Genomic DNA, 17,351 nt, shown 5'->3' with positions numbered 1-17,351 from the left:
ACACACACACACACACACACACACACACACACACACACACCATTTGCCTTCTCAGTCCTCTCCTGGTACATAGATGAACGATGAGCGTAGTCAGCACCCTGAAGTGCTACCTCTATCATAACATACGAATATGAATGCTAACCTGTCCTTTGATTGCAGCTGAAGGATGTGGTGACTGAACACACACTCTCATGCATACGTATCTAAGCACACCTAGTTTTGTTCATAGCTTTGACCAAACACACACACTCTCTCCGATTAGTGTCCCCAGTGGATATTAAGGGATTACTGCCGAGCTCTCCGGTGGCTGCGCTCCACACGCCTCAGTTCTTCTTGTCTTGTATCTTTTCCCCATAGAAATGATGTCGAGGTTAAATCAGCTCATGTTAGCACTCGTTTGTTAGCACTGAATGTGTCTGATGTTATTAGTAAAGGAGATTGTACTGATAATGTCAGTGCCTTCCACAGGACACAACACACAGGCCTTCGCTGCTCTTTTACACCTCGCCCTCGTTAGCAACTCTGGAATATACGCTTCACAGCTAATGACCACATGTTGTGCACGTTCAAATCCAAATGTGTGTTTGATTATTTCTGTGGTGTCTGAATGTGCAACTAACACGGCTCATTTCGACTGGTCCCAGCAGCCATACGTCTGAGTGGATGCCATAGTGTTTAGATGTTAATCTGGTGTCAAATCTACTAAATGCTAATGTTGACCTGCGTTTAACAGGAAGTCTTTGGATCTTCATAATTGGATGTTCCATTTAATGACAGTAAGTCATCCATGTAAATGTGCCATCATCTCAATACTTAGTGTTGAATATTTGTTCGTGTCACAAATAAACACTCCCAGACTGAGGAGGGCTCTGGATGATTAAAACCTGACGCTCCAGTTCCAGATTTAAAGTGCAGTCAGTCTCTGGTTAGAAGTTTGAGGTTGTTCTTCATAAACTGGAAATCTTCCATTGTTAGATCCCTGTGAGGGAGACTGAAGAAGTTTGTTTCAACACATTGTCCAAGTTTAAATAAAACTTCAAACTGTGGCTAAAACAGGAAAAATGCATTTTTCTGACTAGCAAAACTTGACTGAAGCGGGTCTTTGTCACTTTATCAGATGCTCCCAAAATGTTTTGTATTTATTTTCTGGATTTAATATGAATAAAGATAACCTATGAAAGGAAAATGTCTTCTGCTGTGGTGGTTTGTAGCTTCATAACTGGGACCATGTTTGCTTGAAAGCATGAAATGCTGTTTCCATATTAACCTCCCAGGACCTGGCGTCCGCATATGTGGACATCACATTTTGGGACGTCGAGACTAAAATACGTAATTTTTCTCTACAAGAGCCTGATATCCACCTACGAGGACATCATGCTGCCACTGTTCTACCAAAACTTGAAACAAATGTCCTCGTATGTGGATCTCATTATTTTAGGTAAAAAAAAATTTGGTAATTCTTTGTTTTTACATTCTTTTGCTCCCAATTAACCCAAATAGCAAAGAAAAATTATAAATGCTGCCATGAAAGAGTTCAGGTCTTAGGAGGTAATGTAGTAATATTACACTTAATATCATCACTGTTTTATCTAAGTGGACTGGATGAAACCAAATGAGTCCGGACATATTGTTGAAATATCGGTTTAATGTAACTACAATCATACACTGTATTTAAAGGATGGAATATTGATGATGTCACCCATCGGTTTGTACGATACTGCGAACTTTAAGTAGACATACAGATACTAGTGTTAAAAATAGTCCAGTAAAAGCTGAGGCACTGATTCAACCTCTTAAGTAAAAGTGATAAAGTACAGGCTCTGAAATGTACCTGTGTGCAAAGCTAGCTGAACCTTGTGCTATTTTATGTAATAATAAAATAATATTAGTAGATATGAAAGCAAACTTTATTTCACTCAAACTTTTAATTCTAATAAAGGTACTTTGAATGAGTTAAGTCGAACATGAGCAGAAAAATCGCTCTGCTGTCTGACGCCTACGTCGCAGACCTGACTTTGCCTTTGAACAGGAAATAAAGGGAAGAGGTCAAAGTGGATTCAGCAGGTGGGAACCCTAAAATCAGTTGATTTTCAGGAGATTTTCTTAATGTGCAAGCTGTGATCAGCTGATTTGGGCTACTACTGCTCTGAGGGTCACTGCTGTTTGTGGATTTACACAACTGAAATGAACAAGATGTCAGCAGATGTTTCCTGAGGCGTCCTGGCTGGTTTCCATCCTCTACACGATGTTTATGCTGTCTTTATATTAGACAGAATAACGTTGGTCAGTATCATCAGCTTAACTTCACTTACACTTGATGTAAGCTCACTCTGACCATGAAACCACTGTGCACCAGTCACACACTGCTCTTTACTTTAAATCCATCACAGTACAGCAAAGTAACCTCTTTATCCTGCACTAACCTGCAGAGGACTTTCATGTTACCTTTAAATAGTCTCAGTTTGATTTGCTCCAGTTTGAGAATATGTCACATGTCACCCAATATCTGATTTAAAAACATGAGGACTTACATGTAAGCTTTAAATTTCCACTGAACAGTCCTTAAATCTAACCTCTTCTTCCTCTGCCCGTCTTTCTTTCTCCATCTCTGAGTGAAGTTAGCTCTCCTTCTTTTCTCTCCCTCTGAAATAGAGTAGCTGGACCTTCAGCTAGCAACACAATGTGTGACAAACTGCACACAAACTGTTTGTGTGTTTGGTGATGCTTGTTGTGCTGATAGAAAAGTTGCATTTGAATTGACCTGATTCTCAAAAACACCACTCCCTTTATGATCACTCCTCTTTTGCAGCGCTAGCTACACTGATGAGTATCTGCAGGGTCAGTTAGGGCTCATCCAAGACGCTTCTTCATGAGGAAGTTGCACTGCTTGCAACCATTCAACAGGCCTCTCCTGCTTTGTCTACTTTGCTTGGGAGCCATAATTTTACATCATAAAACCACATTGTATTAAACTAGATGTGAAATTAGCAACTGAAAGTTTTTAGGAAAGTGTTTACTAAGGTGATTAAAAACAAAATACTCATGATCACTTTCTCCACAGACTTCTATACAACTGTATGCGATTCTGCAACTATTCTGCTGGCCATTACCAAAAGTGCCTGTTTAAGGGGTTTCAACATGTTGGCTTCACTTTTCAGACTCTGAGGTAAAACAGCTTCATTGAAGCAGGGGGTGAATTGAGGTATTGAGGTAATTCTCAGTATTTCTTCCATCACACCTGCATACAGCTGCTGCTAAATGGAAGGTGCATCCAGAGCATCAAGAAATCCCCCTTGAAGCCTGAGGCCATTGTGTTGCCCTTCTTCTTCCTCCAGTACTCTGAGAGAACAGTTAGCTAGAGGTTGGGGAAGTCCATCCATCCATCCATCCATCCATCCATCCATTCGCTTCCGCTTATCCTTTTCAGGGGCGCTGGAGCCTATCCCAGCTGTCATAGGGCGAGAGGCGGGGTACACCCCGGAAAGGTCGCCTGTCTGTCGCAGGGCGGTTGGGGAAGTAAGATCTGTAAATCAATGCACACTTCAAACATATGTGAACAGTGAAATATGAAGTTAAATAAAACTTGTTTTTTGTTGTTGTCATATTTTATCTTTATTAACGCTGACAGACAGGTATTGGTTCAGACAAACATGGTGGCATCAACTGAAAACAGAACCAGGCAGAGAAGGAAATCTGTTTCAGACCCGAGACGCACTCCGAGGTCAGATTGTCCCGCTCTCGTCATTTGGCACCGCATGACTGTTAGTCTTTCAAACCACATGACTTCACCGTCTAATTTCAAGCCAAGGACTAATAGTTTTGTAAAGAAAAGGACAGAATTGCTCCAAAGTGCGGTAAATTTTGGCGATGCATGAAAATAGAAAAAACAAAGAAACAAAAAACTAATTGCAAGGATTCTCATAGTGCTTCTGTTTCTTGTAATTTCACCCCCCCACCCCACCACCATTTTTCTTCCAGTTTCTTAAAAGTTGCTGTGTGACACGTGTGATGTGAGCACAAGATTGCATCTGCTCTACATAGCAAGCATCTGTTCTTCTAGTTCTATAGAGGCTGGGTGTAAAGTGTTTAAGGATTGGCTACCAGTGGTTACAGCGCAGAACATGCCAGAGCTTTTAAGCTTTTCACCTTGAACATCAAAAACGGTCATTATGCAAACACAATCAGAAGCAACTTGACTTTGGGTCCTAGCATTTCAGTGCAATTTGGACTGAGGCTCATCAACCAAGGCGATCTGAAGCCAGAGATAACAGGAAGTACATGTGCAAACATCCATCCATCCAGTATAACTTATCAAGGTCTGAACTGCAGGGTCAGCAGTTCAAGCAGAAGTACCTACACCTCCATCTCTCAACCATCTCCATCTTTTCAGGAGGGTCACTGAGGTGTTCCAATGGCAGCCAAGAGACACAATCTCTCCAGCTCATCCAGAGTCTCCTCCCAGTACATTATGCCTTAAACACCTCACCTTAGAGGCATCTAGGCAGACACCCCAACCACCTCAACTGGCTCCTTTCGATGTGGAGGATCTATTTCGAGTGTGTCATCTTATCTGTAAGAGGAGACCAGACGCCCATCGGAGGAAGCTGATGCTTGTATCCACTATCTCAATCTTTAGGTCACTGCCCACAGCTTGAGGTCACAGGTGATGGGGATAGATCCAACCAGTAAATTGACAACTTTGCTCCACGCTCAGCTTTCTCTTCACAGCAATAAGCTGGTACTACATCTGCATTACTGCAGACCCTTCACCAATCAATGTGTTAATCTCTGGCTCCACTTCTCCAGTCTTGAACAAGAACCGGGGATACCCAAGGCAGGACCTCATCCTCAATCAGGGGCAGGGCAATTCTCATCCTCGCAGAAAAGCACAACATTGTAAGCTAGAGGTTAACCACTTGACAAAGCCTAAAAGGACCACGTCACTTGTGAATTCCCAACGCCACCAAACCAAAACCAACACGGCCTTTAGCTACATCTAGAATATGTTGTCCATAAAGGACATGAACAGATGGAGAGGCTAACTGTCTGACTTTCGCAAACAGATCTAATTTTGACTAACCTGAGACACTTGTGAATGACCTATTAAGCAGTTTCTGTGTACTGGCTACTTAACACTGATTATAACCTCCCCCAACAACAACAATCAGTTATGACTCCTTGAAATGTACAAAGTGATTAGACAAGAACCGTAATCCTTTACCTACAAGCAAGGCACTGAACCCTCTCACTTCAGAGGCCGCCTGTTGACGAAAATGGTTTTGAAGGTCATTCCCCGAAATATGAACTGGGGGCAAATGATGAGTTTATTATCAAAAATCAATCTGTAACAGCTCTCACATGGCGTAGTGCTACAATCAGTCAGTCTACCAATATGGCAGTTTGTCTGTAATCACTGGTATTATCTTTAAACTGATGAGGACAAGCTAATTTTGTTTTTTCCAACGTAGACACAGCGGATGGGGCGGGAAGGGTAACAAATGACAGTCAGCTACAGTTAGCAAACATCGGAAGGCTTTTTAGAGGCAAAAGCAGCAGGTTAACTTATAGGTCATAAAAAGGCAAGCTGATCACTTCCTGTGTTTAGACATTAAAACCCAAAGTGACCAGGGTTCGATTTGGTGATACAACAGCTTTTGTACAGCTCACACTGTTTCAACACCGAGATGAAACTGTAATAAAAAATACTTAAGAAATAAAAATACTCAAGTGAGTTGCTTATGGCTGATTTTCATTCCTTTAAAACAAAAAATGCTCTTTCACCTTTGCTTCCATCTATTAAGACAACACTTTAAAACATACTGCAGGTTTGGAACAAATACTTGGTGTCTTTTTAGCAAAAGAAGAAGAATTCTTACATGAAAATAATCATACATTGTGATTTTGGAGTTACTCCTCCATGTTCATCAGCCAAACAGTACAAACACAAAAGATTATTTTCTGGTGGTTGAATGTCCTCATATTCCTGTTTGTTTCCACGTCCCCCGACAGTTCTCAAACAGAAACGTGCAAAAAGACTTAAAGCTCTGCCCCCATGTCTCTCTAGATATCTGTTAATGCACAAATACTGTAGGTCAAAGGTGAAGCACAGATTCAGATCAGTTTCAGCTCCAACAGAGTGGGTGTGAAGAACAAAGCCAGGCTGAGGCTGAAGGCAGGGGCAGATTGGTCTTAGCAAAACAAGCTTTTTTTTTTTTCTTTTGCTTTTTTTAAAGCAAATACCTCAGGAAAACATGCTTCTACCTAGCAAGTAAGCTTGGAAATGCAACTTTTCATTTTCAAGCAGATAGCAACTTTATCTAAATAGTCGTGATTTGTCAAAATTATTTTGGGTTTCATGTAGCCATGCTATAAGCTTTGTGATGCTATACTCAGGCACAGCAGTGCTTCGAAATGCTAACACTGGCATACGAACGTGATCGCAGGCCCAGCAGGGTAATGTTGAGCAGGCTTACACGTTAGCAACATGTTAGCATGCTAACATTAGTGGATTTTAGAACCTTAATATTTGATGAATTAACATTTATAACCGGCTGTTGGTGCAAAAGGGAAACTCGGTATGCTTCCTCTGGGCACTATGAACATCGGTACAATGGGCTTGAAGATAATGAGAGCAAAGTTACGATGCAAATGGTACCATTCTCAGAACCAGGGTGCTAGTGTGGCTAAGGTTTGGGAAAAAGCTGCAGAGATTGGTTTTAACTTGTCAACCTCAAAACTGCTCCATTCATTATGAGTTAAGCTTAAGTAGCCTAATTAGATCTCGGGATTGTACTCCACTTGTGGTTTTTCAAATAATGTGAGCTAATCAGAGCTTGCCAGCAAGCTCTACTGTCTTTACTCTCTCTACTATCTTGATTAACACAGGCGCTCATAACAACAGTTACCACAGGGAATGACAGCAGCAAAATACATAATCTACCAGTTCAGAATTTCGTTTCACATGTAAAGGCCATCTTTCAGAGCACCATTTTGCCATTCCCATGAATACAAGTTTCATATTTGAAACGGTCCACATTATAATTTTCACATTATTTTTTATAAACATAGAGCGTACAGTAACCACAGTGTCACAGGTTCAATCCTTATCTAATTAGCCTCAGCAAATCAACCTTTTGATTCTGCTAATCTTAAAAAAGTTGCAACTCATTACATTGATCTGACCAAAGAGGAGTTTGGGGAAAAGAAAAGAAATCATATTCAGGTAGATGGAGTCGACACATTGGTTACTGAATTCCTGAAGAAACACCTGACCTTTAATGGCTATAATAACACTTTTAAATTCAACCAGTTCAACTACGTCAGGCATGTATCGCTAACTTAAATTCATTTTCTATAGGTATAATACTGGCACCGGGACCCTCTACTTTTCTCCTAATGTAAGATATGTGGAGTGTGTTTACATGCACACAGTTTTCTGAATAACCCCAATGCTCATATCCATGTGACGGTCTTGTTACACAAACACTTCAGTGGCTACACTATCCTGTTATGCTAGCAGGCTTCACTAGCTAGTGAGGTGTTACTAGCTAATGAGAATTGATAAATACTGATACAAATATCAATATAAAACAGAACTGGCAAAGACTCTGGCATCCTTGATAGTTCTAGTTTGTGATTTTGGGAAGTTAAATTAACATATTGCCAGCTAACAACTACTACTGTCAGTCAACACTTATAGCCTAACAAGCTAACCGACAGCCAAATGACATTAGCCAATACAGAACCACGGAGAAATGTCACTAACTTAGAACTAGTGACATTTGACTAGTCAGTATGTAATGTTCAAACGAAAGAAACTATTAAACTATTACAATAACACTTACAGAAACAGAAACCACTTCATAAAAGTAACTTTTAGCTAGTAAAGTTTAAGATTTTATGTTTTTGTTTTTTAATGTTCAAATAAAATCTAATATTTGAGTGTCCAGTGTTTCACTATACTCCGTTTATATCATGTTAGTCAATTTATGATCTGGAAATTTAAGTCAGCCAATGAAGAAAAACAAAAACTGGGGGATCAATTTAAATTTTTTCAGTAGTAGTTTCCACTTACTTTTTATACTTGCTAGTTTTGGAAGAGTATTTGTGTGATAGTTCTGGGGGAAAAAACTGAAGTTAAATTCAAAGTTGGTTTTTTAGGGAGTCTTGGTGCATGCTCAATCATCCAGGTAAGTAAATCCCAAAAGGCTGATTCTGTTCACCTGTTTTTAGGGACAAAAAAAAAAAAAAAAAAGGCCCCCGTGGCCATACTAGTCTTCCATACTAATAAAATAATAATAATAATTAAAATGAAAATTACATTTCATATGAGTCTTTAGTTAGGTATATAATTGCTTGGAAAAGTTTTACTGCGCAATATAGGAACATTATTATTGATGGGGGATATTAGTGGCAGTAATAACAGTAAACTCCAATCTAAAAGTTAGTAATAATTGGACCTGCTTTTGGACAAATTATGAATTTATCTTTTTAGTAAATATCCAGTATATTGTTATAGGATTTTAAATGAGCAAATTCTCTAATCTTAGTGCTGTTTTCCACTTTGCATTTGACCTCAATTGCCAATTCAATGAATCAGTTTCTATCTGTAGTCATTCTCTGCTTCCATGACATGTTTGGACGATAGATTTTTTAATATTTTATGTATATGGTAGTAGCTAAGAGTGCGAGCTAAGAGGATATTCTAAAACGAGAAAGGAAGCCTTCCTACACGTGAGAATATAGTGCACGGCTGACCTGAAAGCAGGTTTGTGTGCATGTAAACCCACAGAGTATATAGTAAACACCAACAGATATACACAATTAGAAGTTCTACAAGCACAAATTAGACTATTCACACCCTGTTTGCCATTGATGCTGAGAGAAAAGAGATGAAACAGACTGAGGACTACTGAACCATTCCCTCCACAGTAAGGCGTCACCGCCTCACTCTTAGATTCCAGATCCATCTAATTGCTTAAGCCACTTTAACACTTTTAAATAAATGTATAGAATATATACAAACGTTACGCCACGTAGTTCAGACCTGAAACGCACACTTCTTCTTTACTAATACCACCGTTTGCAGAGAGTTAGGTCAGAAAAAAGAAAGCAAAAAGCTGGGCTTTGACAGTTTTGAAACACGGAGGCCATCTTGCTCCATAGTTTTTATTACTTCGCTAATGGGCGGTGCGGTGGCCATCAGAGTTTTGTCGAGTCTTACTACCGAGGTTCCACTTCTTGAAAGGTGTCGTGTCTCTAAAAATAAGGTCACCGCTTCTCCTGGTAGTTTCAGATGAAAACGAGCATCGCCACGGGCAGAGAACACGCTCGTCCTCTTCTCTCAAAGGTCGAATAACAGCAGTCCTTTTGTCCCTTTTGCTCTGCTTCATTCCCTCTGTCGCTCTATAAAGCACTTTGTGACGAGCCTGGTTATTAAAAGCGCTTTTTGTTTTTAATAAATCGGATTTATTCACAGAACCTGGGTAAGATGCTGCTAAAGAGAGGAGAAAACACATCGTCTACAAACTGAGTTGCTGAATATGGTTTCCGGGTTGAATGCCAAGCCAGTTGCCAGGAAGACACAAAAGGAGGATTCTGGATATGATAGAAGGTGCATTCTGGGATTTGTTGTTGACTGACGGAGCACTAAGCCACTGGCAGATGTCACATGAGAGGTTGAGTCTTTCCTTCTCCACGGTCCTCTCTTCTACTTGCTGGGATTTTTTCCCTCCTCTGCTACCTGTCCGTTGCAGTGAATGGTTGATTGGAATAAATTACAGCCCCCCTGCGGTAGGATGATGGGGGAGCTCCTCCTCCTTCAGTCGCAGACAGGAGGCAGGAAGTAGCAGCAGTCTAGGAGGGATTGGGGGTCTTCAAGGCATCCACTTTGGTCTCCAAGTCTGTAATCTGTGGAAAACATAGTGGATGATAACTTCAAGAAATATAACGTTAAACCTTTTATGAAAAGTGTTAAAGAAACACTTAATTGAAGCAGAGCATCAAGTGAACAAAACCTGTGGGACGATAATCTGCAGCTTGATCATTTCCCTCTGTAGCAGCACAGACTGAGATCAGACGTGTTCCTTTAATTTGTTTGAGCAGTGTACTAAAACATAATGGAGGAACACTGCCATCAAGATGTGACCCTCCTTTGCCTTTCCTGCTCGGGAAAAGCTCTGCTACCTGACAGTGAGAGATTCAGGTGAGTCCACTGCGAACCTTTTCCTGCAGGTTGTCTGTCTCCTCTTTGTGTGTTGCCTCGCTCTCCTCTTCTGCCCGACGCTGAGCAGTCTCTTTCTTCAGGTACTCGATCTCCCTAAAATGCACACACACACACACACACCCGCACGCACGCACGCACACACACACACACACACATTGGAGTGGTGGTGTTTTTTACTCCTATCTTTTTATTCTGTCCCTCCTTCTCCTTCCTTACTTCTGCTGGTATTCTTTGATCAGCCTCTTGGCTTTGCTGTATTTCCTCTCCAGGGTTTGATACTGAGCCTGAGTTTCCTTCAGGTGTTCATCCACAGCCTGAAAAGACAAATACTCGCTGTGAGTAAATGATAACAAAACTAGTTTTAGGGTGGCAGTGAGCTCATTTTTTTTAGTTTTTAAGGGATGAGGGAAAAAAAAGAAACACTTGATTCACTCGTGCCTTTTTGAAGTTTAGGTTTACTATCTTACCTTACATAGAGACTGTGCCTCCATCCAGTAGCCCTCAAGTTTTTCCATCCTCTCTTTACTGTCCCGGATATTTTGCTCCAACTGAGCACGCTCCATCCGCCAACGCAACTTATCCTGCTCTGCGTGAGCCAGCTGGAGGCGGGGTGGGGGTCAGTGTGGGAGGAGGAGGTGGTATGTGGGAGGCATTAAGTCATCACAGAGCCAAAAAGAACTGGTGTTATGCATGTGTACATTCTCTTCTGCAGTGCAACCTGAATGTGCTGTTGTTTTGAGGGTTTTTTGCCTGCATGTGTATAAGTGTGTGTTAAACAGGCTCACCTTCCTCTTGAGCAGCTGGATCTCAGCCTGGGTTACTGCATGTTTAATCTGGAGCTGCAGACAGAGGGAGAAACAATCTGATTTCTTTAACAAACAAATAAACATAACAAAAATCAAGCTAGGTAAAACTGTAAACAAGAATAAAATAATGACATTAACATCCAAATCATTTATATCACATGTACCTCTTTGAACTTGTGGGCCAGTTTCTCTGGGTCCAGCTCCACAGGGGACAGCATTTCCTGGTTTTCTGCCAGATCGAAAACTTCTATCGAGTTCGGAAACATCGGACTCATCTCCTCCTCCTCGTCTGTCGCATATTCACCTGTCTGCAGGTAAACACACGCGCAACAAATACAGTTACATTTGGTAATAGTTGTGATATTTTATACATATTGTATGAGTAGGTTTTACAGGTATAAGGTTACATAGCAGACCAATGATTGCATCCGATATGGAGCTGGAGTAGCTGGTTAGTATAGATCAGGAGTCCCCAATCCCAGTCCACGAGGGCCGGTGTGTCCCTGCAGGTTTTAGATGTGTCCTTGATCCATCACAGCTGATTTAAATGGATAAATGACCTTCTCAGCATGTCCTGAAGTTCTCCAGAGGCCTGGGAATGAACTAATCATGTGATTCAGGTGTGTTGACCCAGGGTGAGATCTAAAACCTGCAGGACACCGGCACTCGTGGACTGGGATTGGGGACCCCTGGTATAGATGGTATAAAAGACTGACTTCCAGGTTTGTGCTTCATTAGTTTCTAGTCCATCTCTATCTTGGTTTGAAAGGAAAAACAACAACAACAACAACAACAAAAACACCAGAAAGAGGAGGGTTGGGTCTGAACCCGCCGGCTCACTGCCGGACGCTTGTCAATCTCCAGGTTTTTAGCCAAAGAGCAAATCAACAGAAAATCCAATGGAAAAATAGTTTTACCAAAATAGACTAAATGTGTTATTCAGTATGACCCAAAACAAGTAGCTAACCAGGAAACTGTCTGCAGTCAGGTCAGAAAGCCTTTTCCATGCTCCCAAAATCTTTTTGCAATCAGAGCAATCGGCATCTGGTGGCGTTCAGATCTAATGCAGGCTTACGGCACCACCACATTTAGTTGGTTTTTCAATGCTCATGTTTGATACACTATTCACCGTCCCTTTGGGTTTAGGAGTTCAGTTGCGATTGTTTGAAGTCAAAAGTCCATTTGGTAAGTTTTGGTCATTCCAAGAGTCAAAAAGGACTCTTGGCTAGGCTCATGCATGTGGTTTCACAGTTTGGTGGCTTATACTATTTAAGCTAGTTAGCTTAAAACAGTCTTATGCTACTTAGTGCAAAGCTAGGTTGCTTTGGTAGACAAAAGGTATCTCAGTCACCTACCAACATCTCCAAAGGTAACCGTTACAAAAAAACTAAACATGATTAGTGAATTTTATTTTTTATTTATTTTTTCAAACAGAACTTAGTCATTTGTTAGATGTTAGCTAGTTGCTGGCATTAGCTTTACACTCATAGCACTGTGTGGTACATTTGAGTCGTCTGTCTCTTCATAATCTAATTGGCAGGAGTACCTGTCATATAAAATGATATAAATGGCAACTAGGTCAAGTATGCAGTCACAAATTAAGTGAAAGAAACGATCTGGTCAGTGGTTTGACAGTTCAGACTCATTCCCTTGGAACAAAATGCAGCCAGCACATCGTCTTCCACTAAAAGCATTCACACAATCGATAACAGCCTGCTGATCATTCGTCTTATTCTTCTCCTTTGTGTTACAAAGTAAATTAGCCTCACATTAGCCCGTGTCCAGCATGTTTTCTTCCAGGCTAACAAACGCATTAACTAAAATGTATTACTTAATACATGATTGCTTTGCACAATGACTGTACCGTGTCTTCCTCTCTGCTTACTCTTCCTACTCAGACACAATTTGAGGTAAATACTGTAAAGTAACTGTATTTATTACAAGACTGCAGCAAACCAGAGCGCACGCTGCCGTCCATATCAACATCCTCTGATAACTGCAGCTGTGCTCTGTGGCTTCTCTGGCTAACCAAACCAAAGTACACAAGCCTTGAGTTGACATTTGCCCCCAGGCATGAAATCAGAGCTCTTTCATTTTAGGCTGTAGAGTGATGAAATGTTAGGAGTCTATCATTAGAATCCTGAATCGATTTTTAAATGTAAATTTATTTTGCCCGACATGCCAGAATCTCAGGTTAAACCTCACAAAATTTCGACAACAACCAAACAGCAAACCAGAGCAGGTACACGCATTCAGCACAAAGACGTAAACACAACGCGCCGACGCATCACAGATGTCTGCTTTCTCAGCCGACGGCGCGTAAAGCCGTCAGCGCTCAGATTCTGATGCGTCGGCGGGTCCGCGCTTTGTGTTTACGTCTTTTTTGCGCTAGACTCCGAAGCTGCAGGTTTCAATACTCTACAACCAAAAACGACTGAAGATCAAACTAAGCTTCACATCATCATCGTCATGAATTTCCTCTTTTGCTTCCACCACAATAAAATCACACTTCATGCACAGCTCTCTCTCTCTCTACTGTTGTGTACAGCGCTGTCTGCTGCTGGTTTTATTTATTTTTTTTAAATTTAACTGATTTCTGACAAGAAAGTCTCATTTCTGCTGTTCAATACTGAAGAAATGTAAACTTTTTAAAATGATGTTAAATTGCAACAGCTGTGTCTCTAATTAATCCTCTGCTTCACTTCAGCAGCATCAGGTGATGTTTATATGTTGATTCGTGCTACTGCACAATATTTTTAAGGTTCTCTGCTATAAAAACATGTTTCTCTGTGTTTTATGCTCAGTTACTTTGACACTAAAGCGTCTGCTGTGATGCTCACACCTTTGACAAAGTCTCAGCTTTCTTTTTATAGCTATAAAAATATGGATATGTGCCGATAAATGACCAGAATTATAATATTTCTGACTGTCTGAGGCAAAATTTCCCCGATTCGAATCGAATCAGGACCTTGTGAATCGGAATTGAGACGATTCTAGAAATCAGTGACGATACCCAGCCTACAAGCCACACTCTGTCCCATGAGCCATGTGTAGGAAATAGCCTGGTCCCACTGTTTTAATTATGAAACCTGACCCTAGAAACTAGGAATTCAATGATTTCTGTATTGATGCAGTTTTCTCTCTGACCAGAAGGTGGAGATGCTGGACTGAGTTTGAAATGGCATGTGGTGGAGCACAGACAGGCATTTTCCCATGCACACATGTTGGATTTCCTGTGGCTAACAACCACTAACACCATCAAAAGGCTTGTGAAAATGAATTTAATGACTACATGTAGGATATCTTTGTGAAGTAGAGCAATGTTGCCTTCCAAATGCAGGCCAAAGTGTGTTTGGATTCTGTGTTTACTGACTAAAAACAACGACTTTTTCATTATTTTGGACTATTTCAAAGGACAAAGGAGGTGCAGTGAGGAGAACTGACTGTGTTTGAGCATTCACTGTGTTTATCACCCTCTCAAGCTGAGAGCGCTGCTGCTGCAATGTGTCACATGGCATGTGTCAAGAACCGCCCCTCAGCAGCGCATCAACAGGAAGACCACACGCAGGGCAGGACAATGAAATGTCACGGGGGAGTTGCCTACTGAGCTATGTCTGCGCGGCGTGCACCCAGCCAACGTTGGTGTGGTAGCTGTGCCTCGAAAATGATATCAGTGGCTGTTCTTTTCCCTCCCACACGACAGAGAGGTGTAGCATGTACCTCCTCATCATCATCCATGTACTGTTTGTATCTCTGCTCCATCATCTCTCTCTGCCACCTCTCCTGTTCCAGAGTCTGCTGGATCAGCTGAGCCACTTCACTCTGTTCCCCCGGCTTCTCCCGGCCAATCACAAACCTAGAAAACAAAACCAAAAACGTAGGATTTGTCATTCGCAAGAAAAGGAAACAATGAAACATTTTACACAAACTAAACTGTACACACTGCATATGTGGAAAACATGAAAAAATTCACTGTATCAACATCAAACCTGAAAAACTCCAGAGCTTCAAAACACACCAACTAAAAAAAAAAGAGTAATAATATGCAATTTATACCACTAATGGACAAAAAGAGCTTCCATAATGTGAAATGTGTTTCAAAAATGCAGATGTGGGGACCACACGTTGGAGTGTTACTCTACCTGTGGGGACCAGCAGCCCTTATGGGGACAAAATGCCCACGAGGCTCAAAATGTGGTTTTAGCGTCACGATTGCAATGAGGTTATGTTAGGATTAGACACTCATTCTTGATGGTTAGGGGAAGCAGCTACAGGAAGCATTATGTCCTCACAAAGATATGAAAACAACTGTGTGCGTGTTTAGAGTGAGTGCGACACAGACCTGACTTTGCCGGTGGTATTGCGGAGGACAGTGGCAGCAAAGCTCTGAGTAACACCAACCAGGCTGGTCCCATCAACCTCCACTATGAGGTCATTCACCTGGATCCTACAGACACAAAGAGAACACTGTATGCAGAGCGATGTTTGGAGAAGACCAAGGTCGCTCAGTGAACACACCTCTCACATGCAACGACAAATGTAACTATGAGTGTCTTTGACCAGACAGGCCTGTGGACTAGCACTGGCTCCATGTTACATCCTAGCCTGTGGCATTTTATGCTTTTGCCTGTTTATTTTAAACTGGTGTCTCTAACAAAGAGCTTTAAAAACTTGCACTCACACTAATGAGAAGAAGGTAACAGTAGTGAGCAACTATCAGCTAAAGAATCAAGTTTGCAAAGAAATACATTTAAGGCAAAAGTGTACATTTAGCTAATAATCAATAATCATGCCTGCTGTCCAAAGAAAAATAGTGTTAAGCCTACAAAAAAGGGCCAACTATTGCTTTTTCACAACTTTCCTTTTTGATAAAGCACATAGTGTTGGATCATGTGACCTCGACTCATCCCTTATGCTGCATTAGGTCTAGGCCGCCCCTCCCCGAGCCTGGTTCTGCTGGAGGTTTCTTCCTGTTGGGAGTTTTTCCTTCCCACTGTCTCCTAGAGGTCATATGATTGTTGGGTTTTCTCTGTTCCCTTTGATTTACTGCAGGCTCTTTACCTTACGATATAAAGCACCTTGAGACAGCTGTTGCTGTGATTTCGAGCTATATAAATAAAATTGAAAGAATGAAAAATGCGTAATGTTATGGTGGCTACTTCCAACTTTTAGATACAAGTCGGTGCAGGCAGGTTGAAGAAGGTACCTGCCGTCTCTCTGCGCAGCTCCGCCCTCGGTGACCGTCTTAACAAAGATCCCCAGCTTCTCCAGGCCCATATCAGCTCCTGCACCCATACCAATGATACTGATACCGAGGCCGTCACTGTCTGAAAGACACACAGACAACAGAGCCATATCTCAGTGCTGAAAACATAAATACATCATTACTGTTAATTAGAATCCTGTCATATTTATTTTGCTATCATAATAACTAATCATATTATAGAGTGGCAGGGAAAAGCATGTGGGATTTATCCACATTCAAGCTATTAAATATTAGTGAAATTATAGCTATTATACAGTGCTGAGAGCAGCCGTCACGCATGGTTGCTGGTTCAAATCCATTACCTTCAGAGTTACTGGCTACTAATTAGGCCAATCTGTGCTAAATTTAATCCCATAAGGGGATAATGGAGCTGTTAGAGCGACAGTGTATGTCCACTAACTGCAGCCTCTTGTGTGAGTGTGTACAGTTACATAAGAGGCTTGACTGAGTGACTCTCGGTGACATGTAAGACGCGTGCAAACCTTTCTCCAGCTCGACGGGAAACAGGTCCAACTTTTCGACCCTCTTCTCCAGCTCGTACTCAGCTGACGCTGCCATGGGGTCAACGTCATCATTACGTCGGTCGTAATCTTCATTAGAGTAGGTGGTAAAGACCTATGCAGAGGGCAAACGATTAGATAGCTAATCCAAATGCATCTAACTGAGAGGGCTAAGTGTAAAAACAGAGGCACTCGGAAAGTTCCCTGAGGAACTCCTACATGAAAGCCTCATAAGCTCACAGTGACTGGTGAAGGTTTGATGCTGATGTGCTACACACGTCTTTTTGCATGTTCAGGTATATGTCCCAATCATTTTTCATACAAAAACTGAAATATTTAACCTTAAACATCATCAATCAAACTGTATCTGCCATTTGAAAAAGGTCTTTTTCAATCAGCTGTTTGGGGATATTTTGCTCACGTTGTAGACAAGAACGAAGATGGCTACTACGTTAGCAACACCTGTTCAACCACTTGTTAAACCGAATATCTAAACAGGAACTTTGTGCACTGAGGTATGGTTAAGAAGACCAAGCGTAAGACTGGGGATTTTC

The 17,351-nt window shown here is 41.4% G+C and overlaps 1 protein-coding gene across 3 annotated transcripts in view; it reads right to left on the bottom strand.

The window, feature by feature from the left end:
- Positions 1–5,763: 5,763 nt before the first annotated feature.
- LOC102296347 (neurabin-2) overlaps positions 5,764–17,351 on the bottom strand; it is a 32,822-nt gene continuing 21,234 nt past the window's right edge. For all 3 annotated transcript variants that reach the window (XM_014339902.2, XM_014339895.2, XM_014339896.2), the window contains exons 6-15: positions 16,780–16,912; positions 16,238–16,358; positions 15,374–15,478; positions 14,752–14,887; positions 11,196–11,339; positions 11,011–11,064; positions 10,693–10,824; positions 10,442–10,539; positions 10,222–10,318; positions 5,764–9,909 (exon numbers count right to left, since the gene is read on the bottom strand). In XM_014339902.2, the coding sequence (XP_014195388.1) occupies positions 9,856–9,909; positions 10,222–10,318; positions 10,442–10,539; positions 10,693–10,824; positions 11,011–11,064; positions 11,196–11,339; positions 14,752–14,887; positions 15,374–15,478; positions 16,238–16,358; positions 16,780–16,912 (1,074 nt within the window). In that variant the 3' untranslated portion in view covers positions 5,764–9,855. The remainder of the gene's footprint in view (positions 9,910–10,221; positions 10,319–10,441; positions 10,540–10,692; positions 10,825–11,010; positions 11,065–11,195; positions 11,340–14,751; positions 14,888–15,373; positions 15,479–16,237; positions 16,359–16,779; positions 16,913–17,351) is intronic.

The sequence above is a fragment of the Haplochromis burtoni genome, unplaced genomic scaffold (assembly GCF_018398535.1).
Source record: "Haplochromis burtoni strain Fernald_Lab_line unplaced genomic scaffold, NCSU_Asbu1 Contig_312, whole genome shotgun sequence".
NCBI lineage: Eukaryota > Metazoa > Chordata > Actinopteri > Cichliformes > Cichlidae > Haplochromis > Haplochromis burtoni.
This window is presented reverse-complemented; position numbering and strand designations above follow the sequence as displayed.